The sequence below is a fragment of the Apis florea genome, unplaced genomic scaffold (assembly GCF_048593485.1).
Source record: "Apis florea isolate Af1SG1 unplaced genomic scaffold, ASM4859348v1 contig_2153_pilon, whole genome shotgun sequence".
NCBI classification, from domain to species: Eukaryota; Metazoa; Arthropoda; class Insecta; order Hymenoptera; family Apidae; genus Apis; species Apis florea.
In genome coordinates this window covers 366,355-391,614 of record NW_028256536.1, presented here as the reverse complement: position 1 = coordinate 391,614, position 25,260 = coordinate 366,355, and the positions used below count along the sequence as shown (strand labels likewise).

The following is a 25,260-nucleotide window of genomic DNA, read 5'->3' as shown; positions in this document are numbered from 1 at the left end:
TCAATTATGATTATGGAATAAAATAAAGAGATTATGTATACAAATAAATAATTCATAAAAATTGTATAAAACGTATTCTTCGTATTGAGATATAAAAAAAAAAAAAAAAAAAAAAAAAAATATTATCAAATTTAGTTCCATTGAAACGTTCAACATTTTATAGCTAACTCGACTGGCAGTTGAAGTGCAAGGGGTTAAAACCCGGCCATTTTACTTGGCTCAAGGCTCTTTTCGCCGCGGGTTAACGGATTTACTCGCAGAGCCACCGGTTCAAGTGCATCTCACAATTGCCCCTCGTTGAATCTCAATTCTTTCCGGACGATTCGATTTGCCGCTAACGAATCTTCCAGTTATATAAGCTAATTGCGGAGAAACATCGTGGACAAGCGGTTAATGTTAATTAAATAAATATAACAATATATATTTCGTATTATATAAATAAATTGCGTTTATATTCTGACGTTTTATACTTTGTTTTTTATAATTGTTTATACTCGTATTTATTAAATGATTAAATTTTTATTCGCGTTCTCTGTTCTTTTTTTTTTTTTATTGTTCGAGCTTACCTCGTATCTTTGTAGCAATTGTCCAAAGGTCGAGAACCGATGAAAAGAGTGCTAATACTTAGCATACCGTATGTTTACATTTCTTAGTTGATTTATGCACGTTCAACGTCCCAGTAATAAATTTCACACCAATGTTTGGTATGACTCATTACGAGCATTATTCGATCTTCGAGATAAACGAAATGCGCAAATTGCATTTATTACTGTCAATCATGTAAAATTGTAATTATCCTTGAGTATTATTCTATTTTGAATTTGATAAAAATTTTTATTTTTTTTTAAATTCATTCCTCTACATTTTAAATTTAATGGGAAGCAATAACTTACAGTTGAATTAAATTCCACAAATCACCAGGTCCAAAAGTTAGGTCAAACTTTGTGAAAATGACGTCGCCGCTGGCATCAACGGACAATTAAATTATCGCTGAAGCGGAGTAGGTAACGATGCACTCGAGGTACAACATAAACCACGAGTTACGTTGGCTGGATTATGTGTATACATAACGAGCACATAGGTATTTTAGCTTTATACACGACAAGTAGATCTATGCATGTAGAGGATGGGTCAGATTACGAGTTTAAGTAGCGCTGAGACTTGACCGTGTCTCCACCTGTCGATGAAAGGTCGGTAAAATAATATCGCAAATGGAACGGACTGGTAAGAAAGATACCTACTTCGTCCCGAGTCAATAGAAAATCTTCAAAATTCCATTGAAATTGATTATATCTTCGCTTATTTTTGTTCCTCTCAATATCTTATTTTCAATTTGACCTGTAATTTAATTTAATATAGATATATTATTTTAACATGACTTGGGAATTTTAAAGAAAAATAACGAAAAGTTGCATTTTGAGAAAGATAAATCATGATAAAACATGTCGACAACTTTTTGTTCTATTTTTGAAAATATAATACATGTGCAAAAGTTTTGCGAAGAAATACGTGTGTATTTATAGAATCTGTGTAAAACTTTAAAAGAAAAGATTTAGTTTGGTAAGAGAGAAGATTGCTTAAATGATAAGTTAGTGACATAATGCGGATAACAATTCATATTCGATAAAAATTATGTGATTATTTTTATCCATGATAAAAATGTTATTTCAATTCGAAAAGTCATTTTATAATTTATCTATTTTAGAAAGTTATTCTTCATATTCGTTTCTAAAAATTTTTTTCATTTTATCGGATACGTAAAAAATATAATAATATATTTGTTTATAAAAAAAATACCGACGTAAAAAATAAAACAAGAAATACTTATCTGATTGCAGGACGAAGTGCTGACAATATCTGAAAAGGTTGTGGTGCGTGTTCATGATCTCGTTACGTGGTTATCGCCTGCATTGGAATGGTCATGGGGTCGGGAGGTATCTTACCCACCGACCCCAACGTCGTCTCCGGAGAATAGCCCGTTAAGGTATGAGATACCTCAGCCGCAGGTGCTCACCGATCCTGGCATTGATTTTTCGGACGTCGATAAGCAACAGAAGGAGTACGAAAGCAATCACAACACGCGAAAATCGGACTATAGTTCCCAAACGAAAGTGGTGGTGCTCTCGTATCCCAGGTACTGCCGATATCGAGCACTCTTACGTAGGCTCGAAGGCGCCGAACCGTCCTGGCTTTGCTCATCCATAGCAGCCGCACTGGGTGGATTCACCGCCACACCGGGTACAAGGATACTCTTCTGTAGAGATACCTTTGACTATCCGGACCTTGAAACTCACGAGCTTCTTTGCAATCATTTAGGTAGGTTAGGTTACCAACTGAAATTTATTTTTCTTTTTACACCGATGACGAAATAGAAGTAGAAAAAAACTAGATAAAACAGATTTCACAAATCAAATCTACTTATGAAAATGCTTTTTGTTGCGTAAAATGTTTATTTAATATATAATTAAATAATAATAAATGTTTTATATGATATGTATTAATAATCATTGGTTAATTAATTATTAGATATTTTATTATTTACCGACCGAGATTAGCATGTGGTCGCAACAGGCAATTACATTGCATAGTCTAGAGAGCCATTTAAAAAACAATAGAACGTATCGGGTAAGGCTAGCGGGAAGAACGTTGGTATAAGGTTGTGTTTCTTCATTGGAAAAATATTTTGTAACTATAATGATGACAAAGCATATTAACACTTCTACTAGCATATATAGATCCGTCTTCAAATGTGTACATAAATCGATGTCTCAGGATTTATAAAAATTTTAATAGTGAATGTGATAGTGTAGTGTGACTTATGAATCGTTTATCGATTCATTTGCTAAATCTTTATTTTGATACAAAGCACAATGTCCATAATTATGAAGATACAAGAAAATAAGATTGTGTATTTTAAACTAGTTGGTAGGTATTATATTTTTGTGTTTCGTACAAAAGAAGAATCGTTGGTTAACTTTTTGGGCGGGATTTATATATTGAAATGTGACACGTGCACGTGGAATAGATTTAGAAACTTAAGTAGAAATGATACATAATTCTGTATTAATCTATATCGTTCTTATATATACGTAAATATTATGTGATAAATGTCAAATAAATTTAAAAACTAGTGATGAAAAATCAAGAATGTTTTTACTTTTATTAGATTGTTACGATGTATTGTAGATGTATGGTAATTCCGACCATATAATTTGACTAATTGTTTGACAATGTAAAGAAATATAAATGTACAAATTGCAATTTACGAATAACAATTTTTATATTTCGAAATTAATTTTTATCATTTAATTATTAAATCATTGCATTAATATATGTTATGATTTAAATTAATAACAGAATATAAGATACTGTACACTGTATGTGTACAATTTATTATAACGATTTATTCGTTTTAATTTTTTAAAATTTAATGTTAGATAATAAAAAATGATATTTTTTTCATAGAGTCATTTTTCGATCGTTACATAAATTTTCAAATTATGGAAAAAATCATGTTCATTATCTCGTTAAAAACAAAGCATTTAGATACAATGAAAAACGAAATCGTATAAGGAATCGATAACATTTCGTTATTTAATCCGAATTTATTATTCTATCGTAAGAGAACAGATAATGAGATTTTTTTTGAACCGATATTCATATTATTATCATATTTATACATTGAACGTATATTGAACATTCGTTTCTCGTCAATTTAAAAAATCTAAAGATATATATATATATATATATATATATATTTTCTTTATATTTATGCTTTATTTTCATTTCAAGATTGAAAGCAAAGTGAAATATTTTTCAGCACCAAAATTGAAAGGAAGGCCGAGGAGGAAACGTAAAAAGCGCAGCGCATCGCCCGGTGAATCGAGTAATGAAAGTGAAGCTTCCGTTGCATCCACGTCGAAAAGTGCCCCAGCGAGTTCGAACGTTATGATACCGAGCGTTGGCAGACCACCTTCGTCGGTGGTACGGCGAAGTGAGCGGAAGACCAGCGCGGAGGAAAAGAAATTCATAACGGACGTGCAGAATTTCATGAACTCGCGGGGTACGCCTGTCGGAAAGATGCCACTGCTGGGCTACAGGCAGAGTCAGTATCTGTGTGATCTCTTTTTTTTTTTTCAAACAATTGGCGGAAATTTGTATAATATATATATATATATATATTATATCTCGTAAATGTAAATGTCCACCCATATGTATAATTAAATTAAAACAGTGATTGGTACTGTTCGAAGCTGATATACAGCAGTGTTTCCTTTTGACAAATCTCACGTACGAATAAATATTCATTGCACAACGATAACAAAAGATCTATCGAACTAAATGAGATTCTTTTGCTTGCAGTCGATCTCTTCCTGTTTTATACGAAAGTGCAAATGCTTGGTGGTTATGATTCCGTCAGCGCTGGTCGACTGTGGAAGAATATCTACGACGATATAGGTGGTAATACAGGATCTACCAGCGCTGCGACTATCACTCGACGGCATTACGAGAGGTAAAGTTACGCGAATGAAAAATCTTGCCCTGTGGATTAACTGCGAACTCATATATATGTATATGTATATATATATATACAATCGTCTATAGAATTTATCGTATCTACGAACAGGTTATTGTTACCATATGAGAGGTATCAAAGAGGCGAGGAAGAAAAAATTAGACTGACACACGGAAGACGAAGTAAAAGTAGCAGTGTATCCGAAGAATCCGAGGATATTAAGCAAGAAACGAACGATTCATATCCATCGGATACGCCTCCCCCTGTAGAAACGAGTCTTACCACTGCAAGCCCTCCCTTACAATCAATCGTATCGACAGCGGTAAGTTGATATAATTTTTAATTGATTACCGTTAAAATCGTTCGACACAAATATCGTTCGATATTTGTTATTCGCATGATTAACAATTGTTGTCTTGTAGCCGTTCCTGTCCAATGAAAAACCCAAAACAGAGACTGGAAAGACATCGTCTCTACGTAGCGTAAGAGTGAAACCAGAACGTCTGAAATCATTAAATACCATGATTGCCAATAGTACACCATCACCCAGCCAGCAAACCAGCCAACTGCCAAGTCCACCACCTTCTTCTAATACATCAATATCAACGCCTAGTAGTACACCTTCTACCACACCCACGAATGGTACTGGAAGTCAAAGCGTGTTAGAGAGGCAGCTAAATAGCCCTCTTATTTCGCAACAAGTTCCACCACAGTCGTGTTCGCCACCGGGTCTTCCGGTAACCACAGTGGTGACGAATGCCTCTACCGTTGTCACGTTGACGCCGCCGCCCGAGAAGGATATGAAAGAGATCAAATTAGATCCCAAACAGACCAACCTGTTGGCGCAGGGCAAGGAGAACATCCCGTTGTTCGGCGAGAAGTCAATTTTTGCGGAGAAGGCGATAGTCCCTCCAAGATCGCCTGAGGTGATCGATCTTGAAACGGAGAGCGACACGAGTAGGGATAAAATAATCATTCCCAGCTTCAAGAAGCGCAAACTCGAAATACTCCGCGAAGGCGGACTCGAGGTCACTGCCGTTGACTTGGATACGCGGCCGAGCGTTATTCAAAACAATTCCCCTGCGCCGGCAACGATGAAATCGGAAGAAAAACCACCGATAACGTATCCCCTTCCAGTCACGCCCAACTCCATTCCTAAATTGATTTCCGTCACCGTGACACCTGACATAGGGCATATGTTATCGTCCCCTCAACAAGAACATCAACAGCAGCAGCAGCAGCATCATCATCATCAAGCACGGTTACCAACGCCGACGAAACAACATCCTGCTCATTACAACAACAACAATAACAACAACAACAACAACAACATCACAATGAACAACAATAATATGGTGAACAGTCGTGTAATAAATCTTGGTACTTCTAATAACGCAGGGTTGCTACAGTTGTACGCGAACGCCAACGTCCCACCACCATCGGCATCGTCGGGGTTGCATCAAGCAAATCATCGTTTCGTGCCGCCAACTGTTCCTAACGGTAGGATATTTCCGCCCAAGGTGACACAGTCAAGGTCGATATTCGCACACAACGAAAAGACGGTTTATGGAGATCCAAAAGAAATTCCTATCCCTCCAAAATATCGTCCCTCGCTGCATCGTTTGCAGCCGCATCCGATGTATAGTAATAACGACCCCGTTTACGGCGGGGTTCTCGACTTGACGCAAAAATCCAACAAGTCGACGTACCCGAGGCCGAGCTTAGAAATAGTGAAAGTACCTGTAGTGCCGAGGCCTAATCCATTAAACTTGGAGATGAGGAACTCGTCCACGCTTAAAGAAAAACCAACAGATTGTTCGAAACGAAGTACCTTCCCTGGTTATCAGAACGTACTCGACAGTCGAACCATGGCTTCGAATAATTTAGAAATAACAATCGTAAATCCTAAGCAAAAGAGTAATAATCACCTAAGTACACCACCGGCTCCTGTCCGCGTGCCGAGCCCGTCTAGAAATAATGCGATACCTATGCAAAGAAGACAGCAATTGAACGGCAAGTATATGACAAGGAGTGAACCAATTTCACCTTATACACCTAGGAAACCGAGTCATCCTGTTATACCCAATGTACCTAATCTAAATCATCTAAATAGCGGAAATTATACCAGGATGGCTACGATCCAACAACAACAAAATACGATCGACAGGAGAAAAAACGTAGAGTTAGGCGGTAAGGAGCAGCATCATCACCAGCATCATCAACATCATCAGCATCACCAGCACCAACAGCATCATCTTCATCAACAGCAACATCTACATCCGCATCAGCATCAACAGCACCAGCAACAACAGCATCAACATCACCAACAACAGCATCCACATCACCAACAACATCACCAACAACATCAGCAGCAACAGCGTCGAATCAGCGAGGGCGATAAATCATTAATCGCTCAACAACATCAACAGCAGCAGCAGCAGCAACAACAACAGCAGCAGCAGCAACAACAACAACAGGAACCAAGGCAAACCGAAGCTGGAAGAAGACACAGTGTTCCAAGTATACCTTCTGGTTTCGTACCTGCAGTGCCGCAAAACAATCCAGCTTACCTTCCGCAACTGCCAAATACGCCCGGCAAGTTCCTACCGATTTTAGACCCCATGTACTATTCCGCATTCTACAATGGTTTATTCCCCCCGCCGATTCCGCCCACGGCTGCAACGTCGTTTTTACCGCCGGAATTTAGTGCATACTATAAAGAATTACTTGCTTCCTCGCAACCAAGACTGGGGATGGCGGGGCAGCACCAGCCGGCTGCTCCAACGTCTAAGTAGGCAAATGGGATCTCATGTAGGGTTTCCGATGTGTAGCGAACGTCGGTTTCATTTTCTAAGGACAAAGATCCGTCGGATTCCTCGCTTCGAATTCTATTTTCATTGAAATTATCATCGGGACGACTTCCTCGTATGTGTCAATAAATAAAGACGTTCAAGCGGAAAAAAAAAGAAGAAGAAGAAGAAGAAGAAGGATTAATCACTTTGATAGGGGGAAAAAAAAAAAAAACGTGTATTTAAGTTATCGTTTAAGGATTTTTCGATGATCATTTAAATATACTGTATTTGAATACCATTCTAAATAATATTCTAATGAAGGTAGAAGGGTGAAGACAGTTTTTTTTCGTTCGAATTAATAATAAAAAAACTAGAGAAGAAGCGACTATCAACGTTCGAACGTGGACGAATAAAAAGTATATATGGATACAGTAAACTAGGTGTGTAAACATGCATATATCATGCAATAAATTAGGTAATAATTTTTATATGTAACAATAATAATACGAGATAACTTCATTGTAAATGGAAATCGATGAAACGGATGTTTCGGTCTTATTTTAATTTTTATATATATAATAATCGAGAGAATATTATTCGATATTAATTAAGGGGGAAAAAAAAAACGAGCGTACTAAAACACTGTGATAACGATTAAAAAAAAAAAAAAGGAAAAAAAAGAGAAATGCTGAAACTCATATTAGGAACGAATGAATGCAGTTGACTCTTTTTCATACGATAACACGATTCTTTTTTTCTACGTTTACTCTTCGCAAAGTTTAAGTGTATAATTAATTACAAGTGTCGAGTGTTAGGAATATCTAATGAATCAACAAGTTCGAGTACTAGTTTTATTTTCTTTTTTTTTTTTTTTTTTTTTTTTCTCCATTATTTTATATATTGTTTTTGTAAAATGTACATTTTTCGAGAGATTAATAATTTGATTGTTCATCATAAGTCCGAATTCCTTTATTTCGAACGTGCGATGTGATAACTAAATAAATATATAAATAATTATAAAAGAAATATATATATAAAAAATATATATATATATACATATACATATATATATATATATATAAAAATATATACACGTATATATACGTGTATACGCGAGATCTTTAAACCGACGGATCGTCAAGAATGTATAATTGTTTAATTGTATAACGACAAATCTTACGTAGTAACAATCGCGAGAACCCTATTCTACTGTGTAAGTTTAGACAATTTTCATTGTATTGACACATACATACCAATCACCACACATACACGCAACACTGATCTGTAGTCAACTCTAACAAATAAGTGCACGTAAGCGATGATTATAGCAACGAGATAATGTACATAATGTATATAATCACGTATTCGTTAAGCTAGATAAATTCCCTGCATTATATCTTTCAACATTACGTAAGAGCGTTAAGATTTAGTAAATGTACAGGCTGTCTTATTTGTGTGGCCAACGATAGTCGTATCGCTACATATATACATATGTATGTATATTCTTATTAGGGTGCAACGCAATATTTTACAGAATAATTCTAGAAAATTTCTTGTACATTAAACATATACGGAAGGGAAAAAAAAAAAAAGAAAGAAATGAATGAAAAAAAAGCGCGGATAATAAAAATCTTTTCATTTTCATCGACGTATGTATATATATATATATATATATGTATATATGTATATATATACATATACATATACATGTATATGCACATATATATATATGCTCGAAAATAATAAACAGAGAGAAATAGAAAAGAGAACATGCGAATCGTACATTGGTTTCAATTACAAAAAAAAAAAAAAAAAATAGCACCATCGCATAATTGACTGATTAAATAAACGCGATCGCTGCCGAGGAACGATCGAACATCGCGGGCCACCAACGTGTTGAAGAACAGAAGAATAAAAAGAAGTACCGATGGTATATCCATGTTAAATGTAGACATATTGATAGAATTTGTTCGTTTTAGGATACTCTGATAAAGGAAAAAAAAAAAAAAAAAATAACAAAAAATAAACAATATCAGATTAACGTTAAAAACATTCGTAACCCTAAAACGTACAAGAATGTAAATGGTTCTCGCCGGACCGTTCTAGCAAAAAAAAAAAAAAAAAATCAGATTTCTATATCGATGTCTTTCAACAATAAGTTGTTCATGTTTGGAAGTTCTTTTACGAAACAAGAGTGAAATGATGAACGTCGTTGCAACTTAGGATCGCGGTTTTTCGAAAGGTCTTCGAGTTAAGCCCGACGTAAATCGAAAAATTATACAAAGCTTTCATTTTTTTTTTTTATCGTTCCAATTGATAATCGTAATGCAGAAAGGAGCATGAATTATTTCTTTTTCTCTCTCTCTCTCTCTCTCTCTCTCTCTCTCTCTCTCTCTCACGACGAATAATTTTTTTCTTTTTATGAGATATGCCTCGAGATGCTTCTCTTGTTCCAATGGTGCTATGTTGCGAAGTATTTCTAAAAAAAAAAAAGAAAAAAATATTTTAGTTTTTTTTTTTTTTCTTTTTTGAAAATTTATTGAGGAAAAATCGTCGGGAACCAACGAGATCGTTGATGTATTGCGAAAGAAATACGATCTAAGACAGACCTTCTTCACGTCCAAGTCTGATAAACCGTATTCGAAGGTAAAAAGACTTCTGATTTCAATGTGTGAGTGTATATCAAAAATAGATACGTTATTATTGTTGCGATTCAATATAAATTCCGCGAAATTAATTAAACAATAACTGAAAACAAAGAATGGAAGAAATAATATGACGAAGAGGAAAATTTTCTTTTTCTCGTAATAAAGATTAAAATAGAATAAAAAGAAAAGGGGAAAAAAAAGAAAAGAAAAGAGGAAGGGCTTGTACGAGAATACGTGCCATAAAACTGCTTAGATAGTGACTTTCAAAATCGAACGATAACGACGATCGTTTGTATGTGCTTTTAACGAGCCCTTTATCAATTAGAGAGACTATAAGAATGTAGAAGAAAGTTTAAAGGGAAAAAAAAAAAAAAAGGAAGTGCAAAATTCCATATGGAAGATTTTATGTAATTAATTTTTGTTTTGTTACCGTGGTTGTTTTAATCTCGAATTATAGTGCGTGAGCTGTAAAGAAGAAATTGAAAGAATGTATGCGTATGTATGTGAAGAAAGAAAGAAGAAAAAAAGAAGATAAAGAATGAGAGATATCAAATCCGCGCGATGAGACGTGAATGTATGAATGAGAATACAGAGAGAAAATTAGAGAATGATTAATATTCAAAAAAAAAAAAAAAGAAAGTCTATGTTCGTTTTTTTGTTTTTCTTTTTGCGAGTTTTTTTCTTCATTTTGTATACTTAGCAGTGACTTTTTAGCGTAACCCTCGTTTCCCAATTTAATAATAATTATTATTACGATACAAATATTTTTTATTATATGGGCATTTCAGTTCCTAAATTGGAAATAAAATATCTACTACGAATGATTTCAGTTATTGATAGGGCTCAAGTAAGTTAATACGATTCCCTTCAGAAATTATATAATATTTTTAATTTAAAACATCAAAATTTTTATTTGAATTTATAAAATAAAAGAATTTTAACCTTGAATATTATTTCAAAGATTCCTGCTTTGATTCAATGCGTGAAAAGCATTGCTCCATCATTTCAACACCATAATGTTCATAAATGATAGAAAAAAAAAAAAAAAAAAGGTAAGTATTATTAAAAATATGATATTAATTACGTATATTTTTAAAAATATATAGAAATTATATATAGAAATATAGAAATTACATACCTAAAATACATATAAGAATAATAAAAAAAAAAATGCATTAAAAATGTTTTCAAAAATAAGAATACCTTCGATTCGTGAATCTCGAATGCATCCTACACATAGTTCTATGAACTCCACGAAACGATCAAAACAAGAAGAAAAAGACATGCGGAATGTGCAAGCATGTGCCGCGAAATTTAAAATCTCTTTACGGTGGCTATAAACTGATAACCTGTTTAACCAGTTCGGTAATAGTAAACGTAGAACGTTTCGTCTCACAAAATCTCGCTTCTACTTTGTTTTTTCCTATTGATTATTTTTACTTGGTATATCTTTTCCATCTTATTATATTTCACGATAAATTCCAAAGAAATAATCTCTTTCTTTCAATTACGCCTTTTTTTTTTTTTTTTTTTTTACTAAAAAATAAAGTAAAATCGTAAAATCGTTTTTATTAACGAGACTAAATTTATGCAAGAAATTAGAAGAAAGAGTTAACGTACATACCTCTTTCAAAGAAATATAACGGCAATAGAAACTTTTTCGTCGTAAAATATAAATTTATCGATCATTTTGCTTATTTAATCTGAATATTAATTATCGCACGTCGGCATAAAGGTTAGTCTCACGATCGAAACTCGCAGTAACGCTGCTGGCAACCTTGTTACAAACATACCTAGACGAATGCAGATATATATATATATATATGGATTGTACACGTAGCGAATAGAACAAGGTATGTAGTAGGATGGAATTGTGTTTACCTCTCCAACCCCTGACGACAATAAGCAAATACACTTCGATGTAGGATTGTCGTGCACCACCGCATGCCAAACTATCTTTGTGTACGTAATGTACTAGCATAAATCTGCATTTCAGAGACGAAATTCTCGAAAATTCGCATTTGGGCTTCACGAAAATTTAGCATTGTGTATAACCTAATTCCACTTCGATTCGTTACTTTCGTGATGAATTTCATCTTTCGACTATCGCAATTTCTTCGATGCTCCCGCCAAATGATTCGATTGTAGATGGCGTTGTTACTTATTGAGTGTTCATAAATTAAGAAAGATCTAATCTAATGACGCTTTTACAATGGAACAGATACAGAAACTTTTTAAAATTTTATTAAGATCAATTTATATGTAGATTCTAATTTAATATACATATTGTTCAACAATCTGTTCAACAAAAGTAAAGGAAAATTTTAATAATTTTAGTTTAGATTAAACCAATGAATTAAATTGAAATGAATACAATAGTGTCCAAATTAATTACGAATCCTGAAATAGAAAAATATCTCACTTACTCTTCAGGTAAATATCAAATCCTCCTTGAAAACGTATCTTTGATGGCATTCTAAAAAACAATTTTACATTTAAATTACATTTAAATTATGTATTTTTATTTTAAGAAAATAATTTTCACTATTTTTATTATTGACGAAACAAAATATCGATTTTTAAAAAATTTCATAAAAATACTATCGATACCGTTTGTTGAATATATTACTAAAAAAAAAAATACCCTGGAAAAAATAGAATTATATACAGAATAAATTGTAGAAGCAACGAACGAACGAACGAATGATTATTCTCACTTCTCAGTCGGTAATAATGCATAAAGCGATTCGTCGTGTGCACTGGTATCGATCGAGAGAACAGGCGCAAAAGATTATATAGACGTAGATGGGGTTTCTTGGACACGGTTGAACATCGTTGCGGTGACGAGCATGTCACATCTTCACGTTTCGTGCGAAGCAGAGAATGCACGTAACCGGCGCAAAGCTTTCTTCCGCCCGGTTCTCGTGAACACTTCACCTACCAGACAATAGTTTACCGTATCGACCTATTCTCCCTCCTTTTTCCTCGTACGTGGCTTCTCCCTCCGTGACTCGTTCTCATCTACCTCCTCATGCCACCCCGCCCTAACCAACCACGAACTTGCTCTTCTGGCCTTCCCTTCGTGCCTTTCCGTAGATTCAACTTGTTTCTGTGTGCCATGAACTCCAAAGCTTCCGAGTCCACTTAGGAACAGCTACGAACAATCCACGAGAAGAGTTACCACCTTTCTAACTTTCCTTTCATATTTTTTAAAAATTTCGCTCGATATTCGATCGCACGTATCACGATGATCAGATTTCCTATTTTTTCCTATTATCCCAAAATTTATCATTACATAGAATTAATTTTGTTTCCGTATTGCTCATTTAATACTTCACTTTGTAATTTCAATCACGATACAAGATAATTAGATAGAACTAGAACAATCCTTAAAAAAATACTAATTTTTACATTTCCCGCATTTTAATCCTACGATGATGAAACAAAAGAATTAAATTTCTTTTTTTGACGTACTAATTGGTTATATTATAGTTGCATTAAAAAAAAAAAAAAAAAAAAAGAGAGAAGAGAAAAAAGAATTTTCTTACGTTTCCCTGATTATAGATAATCACTCGTGAAACCACATTCGAATCTAATGTTAAGGAGGTTAAACAAAAATTTGCTCGATTTGATCGAGCGCAACTCATAGACTTCCCTTCCCTCGCCGAGGTTTCCGAAGGTCGAGATTTGTTCCAAAGTTTGTATGAATGAAACTTATCCTAATATCTCCGTGAACAGCGTGCGGCTTTCTTCGGACAGTTCTGGCCGAGGAGGAGTTCTGGTCGACCAAAAGTGCAGAAAGTCCACGGGAGTGAGCACGTGCGGAGCAAGGGTTGGGTTTGTGTTTCAACTCGTCCGAATCGTTTCGAAGCTAGGGTCAGTGGAACGTGGTTGTGTGTACGAACTGTCCGCAACTGTCATTCACCTCGTGGCTCGCCACGCGTGGTTCGCGGCAGATATTTCCGTAGCACGGTTTGCGGGAAAAAGTTATCACGAGACGGGGAAAAATCGAGATGCCACGCCGGATGAGTTTTCGCGGCTTCAGAACTTCTCTTTCATTAGTGACACGGGGGAGGAGGGGGATATTGGAATGAGAAAAGAAGAGAGAGAAAAAGAACACGTACGTAATCGAACGTAACATTTATGCAATCTGCTTTATGCAGATTTAAATTTCCCTTTTCTTTTTATTTTTTTTTTTGTGTGTGTATTTGCGTTGCATTTCCCTCTCTAATAATCCAAAAGTGTATTATACCATAATAAAGTCTGAAAGAATCATCGAAAGACTACTACTACTACTACTACTACTACTTATCCTCGTTTCAAACTTTCTCGACGTATCATTCGCAATTTGCATTTTATCCTAAACACTCGACGAACGATATATATATACGAGTAAAATCAACCTACGAAAACTAGGAAATCCGTTTTCACGCTGTTTCGTTATCGCATAACGATACGGCCAGCATTTATCTCGGATGGAAAGGCTGGTTGCATTTGATGGGAAGAAAGAAAGAAAGAAAAGAGAGAGAGAGAGAGAGAGAGAAAAAAAGAAATCGACACTTGTTCGAATAGATCTGCCTCTATTCGCGGTCATTCAAAGGCGCGCGTTACACGTGTATCGCTCATTGAGGTTTCGCGTGAAAAGATATAGCCTCGTTAACGAAGCACGCCTGTTTAAAAGCTGTTCCCCGCACGTAGTCGCGTGGTTCTCCGTTCGGCGACACGTCAACTGTTACTGAAGGCGACTTTTCATCGTCCTCGGGATATAAAAGGCGGCCATACTGACCCCGAATCCGCGGGTTATCGAATCGTGCCTTCACCAACAGATAGGCATCGAGATGCGTACTGACGTACAGTGTGCGAGCGTTGTTCGCGTGACAACGAGTCAAGCGTACTCTTACTCCCGTGGTTTTCTCGCCTGACAACCGCGACCTTCGAACGTTTATCGGTCGAAAAACTTTCTTCGTGATTTCGCCTCGCTTTCGAGCGAGAGAAGCCTCTCTCTCTAGTCTCACACACAGCGAGCGAGCGATTTTATTCCTCGAGGAGATCTCAATGGATCGTGGCAAGAGTCGAGTGGGAATAATGGACGATGATGGAAGATGGAAAGAATGGAACTGAGCGGTATATTTTTGTCAGGTACGCTTCAAGTTACGTAAATATACGACATTTCGAATTTTTTTACAATTCCATTTCGTGAAAAATTCACGGTTTCAAGTTTGCTTCGTTTCCTTCGATCATCCGATCGTCGATAATTGTTACGAGAGTCGAAATAATTCTCCGCTTTCTCCGAATTCGTATAATTCCTCGACAATCGCGATCCTCGATCGCGTTCGAATTCATTTCGTTTGATAATAAACGCAACAAATAGCTCGAGCTCGAGACGATTGTTCAGCCTCGTAAAATTTTAGAAAGTGCTCCGGTCCGCATAACTTCCGGCCTCGTGAGCTAATCTTCTCCGTTTTCTGGTAGTTGGACTTGGTGGTGGTGAGGTAGGTCGGCATAGTTTCCTCCGTTGATGCCGCCTTTCTATTCGAACGACTCGCCGGGGAACAAGGAAGCATAACGCGCGCCGCGACGCGGCTGCATTCACGAAAAGGATGGAAAAATGAACGCGCGTTGCTTAGAAACGTAAATGCAGTTAAGTTCTGCCTGGATGCGCCCGACAGTTCTCAATATTCTCGATGCGAAACACGAGGCCACTTTATACACGCTACAACGATACGACCATCTTTTATTTCAAGACAAATTTTACTGACTTTTATTTATATATATATATATATAAGAAACGAAAATTTACGAAAATAAATTTCAAGTATCGTGTTCACCTTCAAAAATGAAATAATTAATAATAAACAAGAATACGTGAAAATCGAGAAAGAAAGCTATCTTAAAGCGTAAACCGCATGAAAGTGGCGGTTTGAAGGTTAGCAGGCCTCCTGGCGTCGCATCACCGCCTAATAGAATGACTGGTCGTCTGACCACCATAACCTCGCCGACCCATCGACCCCAGCTATACGTTCCTGGGATAAACGCGGAGAGTAAGAGGCGGAGGTGGAGGAGGAGGAGGAGGAGGTGGAGAAAGGTGCAGAAGGAGGAAGAGGGTGGGCAGGGTCGAGGGTGAACCCCTTATTGATTTTTAGGGTGACACTGTCAACCGGCGAGTGTTGAGTCCCCCCTCGACGGGAGGGACTTTGAAACGAGCGAGAAAAAAATGTGGCGGCCGCTGCGCCATTGCACGCGCGAAAAACATCCCTCCCCCGAATCTGCTCTCTCCTCCAATTATATGCTATAATGATCCCACGATCGACCGAGATTTCGGTCGTGAAACCGCGATTCGTGCTATCCCGTTATTCATTCGTGTTAACCTTCCGCCGCGACGTTTCCCCGCGCGAAACATTTTTTCCCCGTCGTGTAAAAGTGGCGAGTGCGACGTCGGCGGCAGCGGCGGCGGTGACAGAAAAGAGTAACTGTGGCGAGGCGCAGTCCCGTTGCGGTCGGGGGTTCGGCTCTCGGCGCAGGGCCGTACGCATCCGTGGGCGACGCTCCACGTGGAACAGCTGCCTCGTCTTGCGTCGTCTTGCATGTTTTACACCAACGTCTCGGCCAACACTCGGATCGTGGTTTAGTTCTCGTGAAACGATCGACGCGACGGTGGACAAAATCACGGCGGTTCCACACGTTTCTTCTCCCCCTCCCCCAATCTCGTCAACAATCCGGCCAATTTTACTTATTTTGTTTATTTATTTCTCTTCCTCCCTCCGTCTCTCCCCTCTCCCTTCAATTCGCGAGCCCGCAAAGAGTAGAGTGAATCGTCGTCCTCCCGTGTGAATGGGAGACGAGTGAAACGCGTGATGTGTTTTCCCGTGATCGTTCTTTCCGTGCTCCTCGATCGTTCCTCGCGTGTGTTCTTTGTGCGCCACGTTTCCTTGGTCGTTGCCTGTGCCGCCGCGTGTAGAGAAAGTAACGAGTCGTAGTAAACTTTCGAGTGTTCGTGAAACGGTGCGCTAATAGGAGGATTACGGAAACGCGATGCGTTTCTTTGTCGCGCGTCAATTTCTTCTTTTGCCGCATAAGGGGGACAGGATTCGATTCGAGAATCGAAGGGAGGAAGTGTGAGGAACAACCGAGAGCGGGAGAAAGAGAGAAAGAGAGAGAAAGAGAGAGAGAGAGAGAAAGATAGTTGGTGTCGACGCGTGTCGGCCTATGCTCCCGCTTCTGTGTGCTCTGTGACTCTTTTTCCCACCTACACGTATCTCTATCTACGTGTCCGGTTTGCTTCTTTCTGACACGAAACGAAAAGATTTCGGCGGCTCATCCCAGTTGCTGTTGCACGAATCAACGAGCGATTTATTGTTGTTGCACGTAACGCACAAACACGGAACGTTACTCGCATGCAACAGGCGACACCGCGTTGCCAAAGTTTCCTCTTGATTAATCGATCGGAAATTATAACTACCGATCCGAGGTATTTACAAGGAATTAAACGCGGCCGCGGTAGACGCGGCACGGATGTATCAAGAGAATCGAAGAAACGAAGCGTAGAGGAGCGTGACGCATTGGCGTAGAGCCGGCAAGGACAGTGGTCGCGTCTAGGGAAAAATCGGGTGAAAAGTTTCGGGTGCACGCGCAAGGAATATGAAGCAAGCGGTGTAATTACGCGAAGGTAGCGCGCGGCTTAGAATCAATACGAACGACGATTACTTTACGACGACGGTTTCGTACCGGGATCGTAAGAGAGAAAGCGTGAAGACGTGTGTACACACGCACCGTGTTATACCGGCCGAGATATTTTTCGACTGGTACGGCAAAGGTAGGAGCGGAGCAAACGGACGGAGCGGAGAAAAGAGGAGAGCAGCACGGAGCTACGTGTGCCTTCATGGGGTGTGCTTTCAGTGTGTTCGGGCGGGGTGTGAGGCAGTCGTTGCTGCCGCGTCGACTCATGCAGCCGGTCTGTTAAAAATGGCAGCGCTGCCCGATTTTCACGTATGGAATAACAATTGTTGGCTACGGCCGAGGAAGAAATCCAGTTGACATCCGGGCGCGGGCAGTTAGGAGTGGATAGCGAGTACCGAACACGTGGCCCGTGAGGGAGCACCTAGTCTAGTTCGCTACTAGGTGCGTGTGTCGACTAGCTACACTCCTGGCGCACGTGCGTACGTGTGTTCCATCGAGTCGTCGCGTACGGGTGCACGTGTGAGTGACAAATGCGAGTGAAAGTGTCGGAGGCTAGTGACTTTTTTTCTTATCGTCACGCGTTCCTCACAGACTTCTTGTATTTTCATTCGCGAAAGCTGTCTCTTGACACTTGAAACTTGACGTTTCGAAGCGTCTGTGTCGATATTGTCGCGAGTCTTCGAGTGTTTACCATGTAAGTCCGCCGTCTCGTTTTCATTTTAAAATAAAAATCGATGAAGTGCTCGTAGCATGTTGGACGAAGGGCCGACTCTTTTTTATAATTCGATAAATTATTACGATTCGTTCGATGTGAATTAACGCGTGAATTAAAAGCTGGATAAATACGAATTCGAATGCTGTGGCGCCACCTGCGCGCTACGTCCCTGACGAGGGTCGTCTGTTGACTCTAGTGGTGTTTATTCGCGCTTGCCTCTTCTCTCTCTCTTACACTGAGTCATTTGTGTTTGGACGATCGCGAATTTTTCTGCAATGTGACGGCAAAATGAATGAAGATTAGCGTGATGTCGGACCTGTGCACGCGCCTAAAAGTGGGTGCGCGCCTGGATCTCGACTGGAAAGCTGGTGGAACGTCTTGAAACACGTCGAAAATCAGCGTGAAAATGCCGGCAACGCGACCGTACAGGTGCCCATTGTTATCCCTTGCTTTCACGTTTTTCGATAAGACGATGTGTCGACAGACTGCGAATTCAGATTCTTGAAAAGTATCGTAATTCGTGCTTTGTGCAGTTCAAGTGGCTTCGTCGCGGTGGGACTCGTGAAACGCGTTCTAACCACGGCATAGGTTAGGTTACCGGCACATAACCTTAAAGATATTCCAATTAATATTGGAATTATTCAATACGTGGGAATTGAAACGTGACCGTTCTTGTGACCTCTTTTAATTGAGAATAAAGTGTGTCGGCGAGGATTGACAATTTTCACCAAGTGCTGACTCCTACATAGTGGGTGATCGGTGCAATGGAATGAGCTGGGTGATCATAAGACAATGAAGGCCAATGGGACAAACAATGGTGATTTTCTTTTGTTACTTAATTGCTTTAGAACTTTTTGAACACTATATATCTTGTATTACTTTATATATAAGCATCGATACGCATAACATTCTATTAAAGTTGTTTACATGTTATGCTGACGTATAATTTATACAATTATAAATCGTATAGCGTTGCCTAAAAGAATTATTACATCAAAATTGTTATACATAGATAAAATATGAACGGAATAACAATATTAGTTACTTAAATTGTACAGAAATAAGCTCAAAGATTGAACAACTTGTTAAAAGCTTCGCGCACCTATACAATGAGTAAAGTGTTACAAAGATATTACTAGTATGAACATGCACAATATTTAAAATAGAAACTTGAGCATCGAATAGACTCTCAAACAGCACGAGCTTCCTTGTTACACCACCATAAATACTATTTTAACATTAATCCCTGTCTCTTTTGGAATCGGACTTACTCCTTGTTACTCTAAAAACTAATATCCACCGATACATACATCACTGTCTATCCAATATATAATTTCCATACATTCCCATTCCCCATTTCCCTAAGATTATAGATACCAATCAATCCAAAATACATAGGACGAATAGTATAAAGAGAAACGTTTACATTTCCAGGCTGTAGCCGCCTAAACACGCCATTGGCAGCCACTACCACACTGGAGGATCCGGGAACACCAGCCTCTTGGAAGGGCCCGCCGCCCGGCTCGGAGGCATCGCCCTTTACACCCAACTCCGTTGGCCAGGGTGGTGGCCCTGGCTCCGGTCCTTACAACAATACAGGTGGTCCACCGAGTAATGCGGCCTTCCAAGGCCCGAGCCCTTTCCCCGGTGGCGCTGGTAGTCCAGCCGGGGCGCCTCCTTATCAAGGACCACCCCCTGGTTCCGCGACCCCTCAGTATACTGCCTCACCAGCGCCTAGCGGCTCCTCGACACCTGGCCCTGGACCACCGCCCAACTCGTCGGGCTTCCCACCGCCACCCAATAATTCCGGGCCCCCGTATAATGGGCCCGGGCCGAGTCCATTCGGCTCGCCGTCTGGCGGGCCACCGCAATTCGTCGGCCGACCCGGTTCCTCGGGGCCGCCGTTCGTACCTCCGGGAGCGGGGAATCCTCACTTTCCCTCGCATGGTCAACCGTTTGGCGGACCCCAATACGGTATGCCACCTGGAAGCCCGTTTGGACCTGGTCACCCGATGACAGGGCCTATCGGGCCTGGACATCCAGCGATGATGGGACCCGGTGGACCCGTCGACAGGATGGACCAAGGGTGAGTCTTGATTTTCGTCTCTCTGCGTCGACGCGTTGCTTATCAATCGAGGCGGTAGATAAGATCAATCGTGGTGATTGATAACAAGTATTTTAAAATAAATAAATAATGGTTTCTTTGATCGATAAGCAACGCGATTTATCATTGCGAATTTAGCAAGTAATTTTGTGCTTCTTATTGAACATTCGATAATGCATGCTGATTTGTTGTACGGGAAATGGAACTTTGTTTCTTGGCGAGGAACAACGTTGTTGTATCGAACAATGATATATTGGGGAGGGAAAGAAATCGAGGAAAGAAATAATCTTGAATTTAAAATGCAATTGCTCGTACGCGATAGCACGTCGATGGACTTTCGAAGGTTTAAAGTTCTTTCGTCCGTCGAAAAGTCGTCACCCAGTTGTAACGTGTAAAACATAAGAGCAACGTGTGTCTGACTATGTCGGGCTTGCTAACATTCCTAGATAACGCAGGTAGCCGCTATTATTTATCACTCGTCTCCCGGTTAGTCCGCATTCTTCCTGAACAATCCAGCTTCAACTGGATGGGCCACGTTCTTACGCCCTTAAAAATTTCCTCGATTTTTAGCTTGCTAATCGACGGTCATTGCTTCCTTTCCAACTTTCGTTTTCGAAAGCCATGGATATTCGATACGCACGCATAGCAGGGATTGTCCACGTCTACGTATCAGCGGAAATGTTATAAATAGGGGAATGAAAGTAGCAATTATTTTTACGGAGAATAGTTCCCTCTTTCATATTCGTTTCAACGGAACACGCTAATCATACGTACATAGTTTTAGTAAAATTTATAATTAATTTTACAATGGATTTAATTATAAAAATTATAAACGAAGTTGAGATTTCAACTTCAATTATAATAAATGTTATCAAATTCTTCTTATTCAATACCCATCGATTGAACGATTATATTTATTCTCATAAATATAATCTCCGTCTTCTTCCATTTTCCATAATTCCAAAAAAAAAAAAAAAAAAAAAAAAGAAAAGCATCACGTTTCTTCAGGCTGAGAAGCACTGAGAGCTTCCTTAAAACTCGATTTTATCGAAATGAAATCGGAGATAAATATTTTCCCTAGCACTGATTGCCAAAATTTTTTCCCGATCGTTGCCAAAAACACTGCGGGAACATATTGTTGTTAAGTATCCTTTTTGCAAAGAGAGTTAAGCCGGATCGCTTCTGCAGACGAAACCTGTAATGAACGGCGCCAGCATCGAGTCCGCTCGGTGCTAAACTTGGCAGCGGTGTCAGTGATTCACTATCTATGATCTAGATTATCGATACGATGAGAAAAAATACTCTCGTTATCGATACACACTGCTCGCACACACGTACACACACACACACACACACACACATACTCTCTCTCTCGAAAAGAACGTTTCTCTGGTTCTCTGGTGGAGAAACGCCTCGAGTTGGAAAATTATGCTCGTAGTATACGCGGTTACTATAATTTATACAAAGGTGGTGAGGTGGAGAACGTGCGTAAACCAGTTTTTCGAATAGTTTTCTAACAGACATCTCCAGGGGCGTGACTCGATCGGTCACTGAAATCGAGCGAGGGCGACCGTGAACGGTATTATTCGAATTTCCTTGTATAACTTTGAAACTGGTGTTTCGAATTGGAAAAAAGAAGAAACGAAAGAAGCGTAAAAACTAGCGTAGTAATAAGTTCTACGACGCGACACATCGAGATATCTCGAAGCACTTGGAGCAAATTTTTAACCATCATCCACGTTTCTCTCTCTCTCTCTCTCTCTCTCTCTCTCTCTCTCTCTCTTGTGTTCGAACGTAGCGTGCGTGGGCACGCGTGTATTTACACGTTCGAGTTTACAAGTGCCTTAAATCTCCGTAAACGTGTTGAGTCGGATCGCGTAGAGAGAAGAGAAAGAATAAAAGAATTGTTCAAGCTTCGAATCGCACGATTCGTTTAGAATATTTTCGCTTAAATATAATAAATCATCGATCGATGTCGATAAAATCGATAAAAATCGACGAGGAAATCGGTAGCGTTCTCCTAACAAGGTTGATAGAAGAGCCAAGGTTGATAATTGGTAATCGCGATTTATTAAGACATAATATAGCGGGAGGAAGCACGTTCCAGTGTTTTGGACACGCGTGGACCGGTTTCGCTTAATCGAGGATTTGTAAAACGGGGCGAGTGATAAGGATCGAGGATCGGATCATCTCCTAATGATGAATTTTAATTTCTGTCAAGGTTTAACTCGTCCCTCCCCTATAGGCTAGCCCTATAATTTCCTCGACGTTGAATAATTGTCTACCTGTCGCAACTTCTGGTTCGCACTTCTTCTCTCTCCCTCTTTCGCGATCCACAGCAGCGACGAAATTGCAGCAAGATAAATTAACGAGAATGAAGTAGTGGACTTCGCCTCAATCTTTTCTCTCTCTCTCTCTCTCTCTCTCTTTTCCTTTTTATTATATTGTTTCTGTCTGTCTGTCTGTCTGTCTGGTAACCACAGGCACGATGTGTATCGTATTCGAGGCAGAATAGACGTTCTTGGTTGGGATTGTACCGCGGGAGGTGACGCTATACTTTTGTAGGAGGTAGTACGCGACCCACCTCCCCTGTTCTCCCTAAACCCTCCTAGCCACCCCGTGTTACGGAGGGCGGGTGAAGCAACGAGTGGAGGTAGTGTGGGGAGGGGGGAGGGGGACATCAGGGTGGTACGAAGGTTCTCATATTTCCTGTATATTAATTTTTCACTATATCTCACCCTAGGCCCTCCTGTCTGCGAATTATTTGTTATTTCTCCCTTTCTTTCTTTTCTTTTTTTTTTTTTTCTCCTTTTCTTTTCGTTTCCTCGTTATATCCTCTCAATATACTCTCTCTCTCTCTCTCTCTCTCTCTCTCTTAAAAAAGCAAAGTAAAACGATAAAGTTAGATGCAACTGGACGCAAGTGGATGCAAAAAAAAAAAAAAAAATCAGAAAGAAATATCTCATTTCGCTCGATATTAATAACACATTTGAATTTGAATTTTAATTTCGAAAAATTTAATCGAAAGAGAGAAACAATCAATCTCTCTCTCTCTCTCTTTCTCTCTGAAAAACTTTGTTTGAGAACCACTCGAGCTCCCTTCCCTCTCCTGCTCTTCCTTGCTCCTCGAGTTTGGGTTGGAAGAGGGATGGGGCTGGGGGGAGGGGAAGGCGCAGGGGCAGAGTAACGGCGGAGGGGAGGTGGTGGTGGTGGTGGTGGTGGTGGCGGTCTATAGGTAGGTGGTGTAGGTAGAAAAGCGAGGAGATGGGGTGGCGATCCGACGTGGTCCGGGCCCGGCAGGCTCCGCTCTCGCGCCACCACCGTTTACACTTTCGCGTGTAAAAGGAATCTTGGGATCGGGATCTCTGGCGTGCGTTTCCGTTTGTCTCAGGTCGTGGTCGAATCGCGGTTCCACGCGATGCTCCACTCGGCCGAGCCATTTGTGAAAACGAGCAACAGAAACTCGTATCGCTTTATACCCGGCCGCAACGAGGGTTTGTTTATACCGCCACGGGGCGCATAATTGATCGGCGCAGGGACTTTCTTGCCACGTCGGATTTTTTCTCCTGTTCGAGCGTTTCTTTCTTCTTTTTTCGCGTGGAACGGTGATAAGTTGAACGAATGGAAATTAAAGGAATTAAAGCAAGATTCGTTATTAATCAATATGTAAATGTATATATATAAAAGAGAGGGGGGTCTTATCGATACGTCTGATACGAATTTGAGCATTTTCGAAATCATCCGGAATTTTATTTTCGCATTTCGTGGATTTGAAAAATGGAAAGCGGTATTGTACGGTTCGCTCGTTGATGTGTTTATGTAAATAATTAATAAATGGCGTGAATGGGATTCAATAGTAATAACGTCGATAGATATTTTTGCGAATACCACGTTGGAAACTGGAGTGGAGATCGCTTTGAAATGATGCCGCGTTTCAAAATCGTCGACAAGATTTCCAGTATTATACAATTTAGAAGTTTAATATGGGAGGTCGATTAGTCCGATTTTTCCATGATTCGTGTCATTAATAATAATAATGATATAATAATAACGATCGAATAGAAAAGTATGCCGTACGAGTCACGTAGGAGTTAAATCGATCGAGATAAACTCGTTCGGTTTCTTAAAAGTTGGCCACTAATTATATATACAGTTTAGATCCTCTTGCTATATCGATCGATCTAATACGAGCAGCAACATTATATACGGGATACAAGTTATAAATACGTTGTCGTTATTAATAACGTACTATAATAAGTTTGCCGGCAAAATGAATTCTATTCGACGTGACAAAAATTTCCTCCTTTTTCTTTTTTCTCTTTATAAATCTCTGATAAATTTACAATTTGTCAATTCGACAATTTGTTAATATCAGTTAAGTTAAACATGACAAATTATTGTGTAACGGAGTCTTGATATTTGTTATCTTTAGAGTTACTTTTTTTTTGATTATCGGACGATTGATACGGATGATTTATTATATATCAAGTGAGAGAGAGAGAGAGAGTTTGAAATTTGCCAGGAGGGAATTTTCTATGATTTGACCGATATATTTTAAGTTTTAAGGAATGAACAGGATGTTTATGCGTAACATTTATCGATGAAATTTGAGGAAATTATTGGGGGAGAAGTAATTTTTGTTTTCGATGAAAAGAATTGGCGAAGACTTCGAAACGTATGCAATTAACGCTCGAACGCGTAATTTATGTCATATTTACGACTAGTTCCATACACAATGCGCATCGAATTCACCACCTGTCGGTTAGAAAATATTATTATTAATTAATTCTCGATCAATTTGCTATAAC

General features: G+C 39.2%; 2 protein-coding genes and 2 long non-coding RNA genes across 6 annotated transcripts in view; 2 read left to right on the top strand and 2 right to left on the bottom strand.

Moving 5' to 3' along the window:
• The window catches only part of LOC100865303 (uncharacterized), a 40,382-nt gene extending 39,234 nt beyond the window's left edge, over nucleotides 1-1,148 (bottom strand). For both annotated transcript variants that reach the window (XR_015294467.1, XR_015294474.1), the window contains exons 1-2: nucleotides 894-1,148; nucleotides 567-769 (exon numbers count right to left, since the gene is read on the bottom strand). This is a non-coding gene — a long non-coding RNA (uncharacterized LOC100865303). The remainder of the gene's footprint in view (nucleotides 1-566; nucleotides 770-893) is intronic.
• The window catches only part of LOC100865061 (uncharacterized), a 203,166-nt gene extending 195,524 nt beyond the window's left edge, over nucleotides 1-7,642 (top strand). Inside the window, exons 3-7 of one of the 2 annotated variants that reach the window (XM_086915264.1) lie at nucleotides 1,839-2,316; nucleotides 3,821-4,105; nucleotides 4,363-4,513; nucleotides 4,628-4,838; nucleotides 4,939-7,642. In XM_086915264.1, the coding sequence (XP_086771390.1) occupies nucleotides 1,839-2,316; nucleotides 3,821-4,105; nucleotides 4,363-4,513; nucleotides 4,628-4,838; nucleotides 4,939-7,311 (3,498 nt within the window). In that variant the 3' untranslated portion in view covers nucleotides 7,312-7,642. Of the gene's footprint in view, nucleotides 1-1,838; nucleotides 2,317-2,369; nucleotides 2,926-3,820; nucleotides 4,106-4,362; nucleotides 4,514-4,627; nucleotides 4,839-4,938 lie in introns of those variants that run through there. The other variant, XM_086915268.1, reaches the window with a different exon arrangement.
• Nucleotides 7,643-8,157: 515 nt separating this feature from the next.
• On the bottom strand, nucleotides 8,158-12,891 carry LOC105734812 (uncharacterized). The gene is made up of 5 exons (XR_015294479.1): nucleotides 12,674-12,891; nucleotides 11,838-12,432; nucleotides 11,581-11,749; nucleotides 11,160-11,492; nucleotides 8,158-9,787 (listed from the first exon to the last, which is right to left on the bottom strand). It is a non-coding gene; the product is annotated as an uncharacterized LOC105734812 (long non-coding RNA).
• A 5,409-nt stretch (nucleotides 12,892-18,300) lies between these two features.
• LOC100865184 (uncharacterized) lies at nucleotides 18,301-20,438 on the top strand. Its single transcript, XM_003691533.4, has 2 exons — nucleotides 18,301-19,165; nucleotides 19,783-20,438. Exons 1-2 carry the CDS (start codon nucleotides 19,141-19,143, stop codon nucleotides 20,436-20,438), a joined length of 681 nt encoding a protein of 226 aa, XP_003691581.1. The 5' UTR covers nucleotides 18,301-19,140.
• Nucleotides 20,439-25,260: the final 4,822 nt, after the last annotated feature.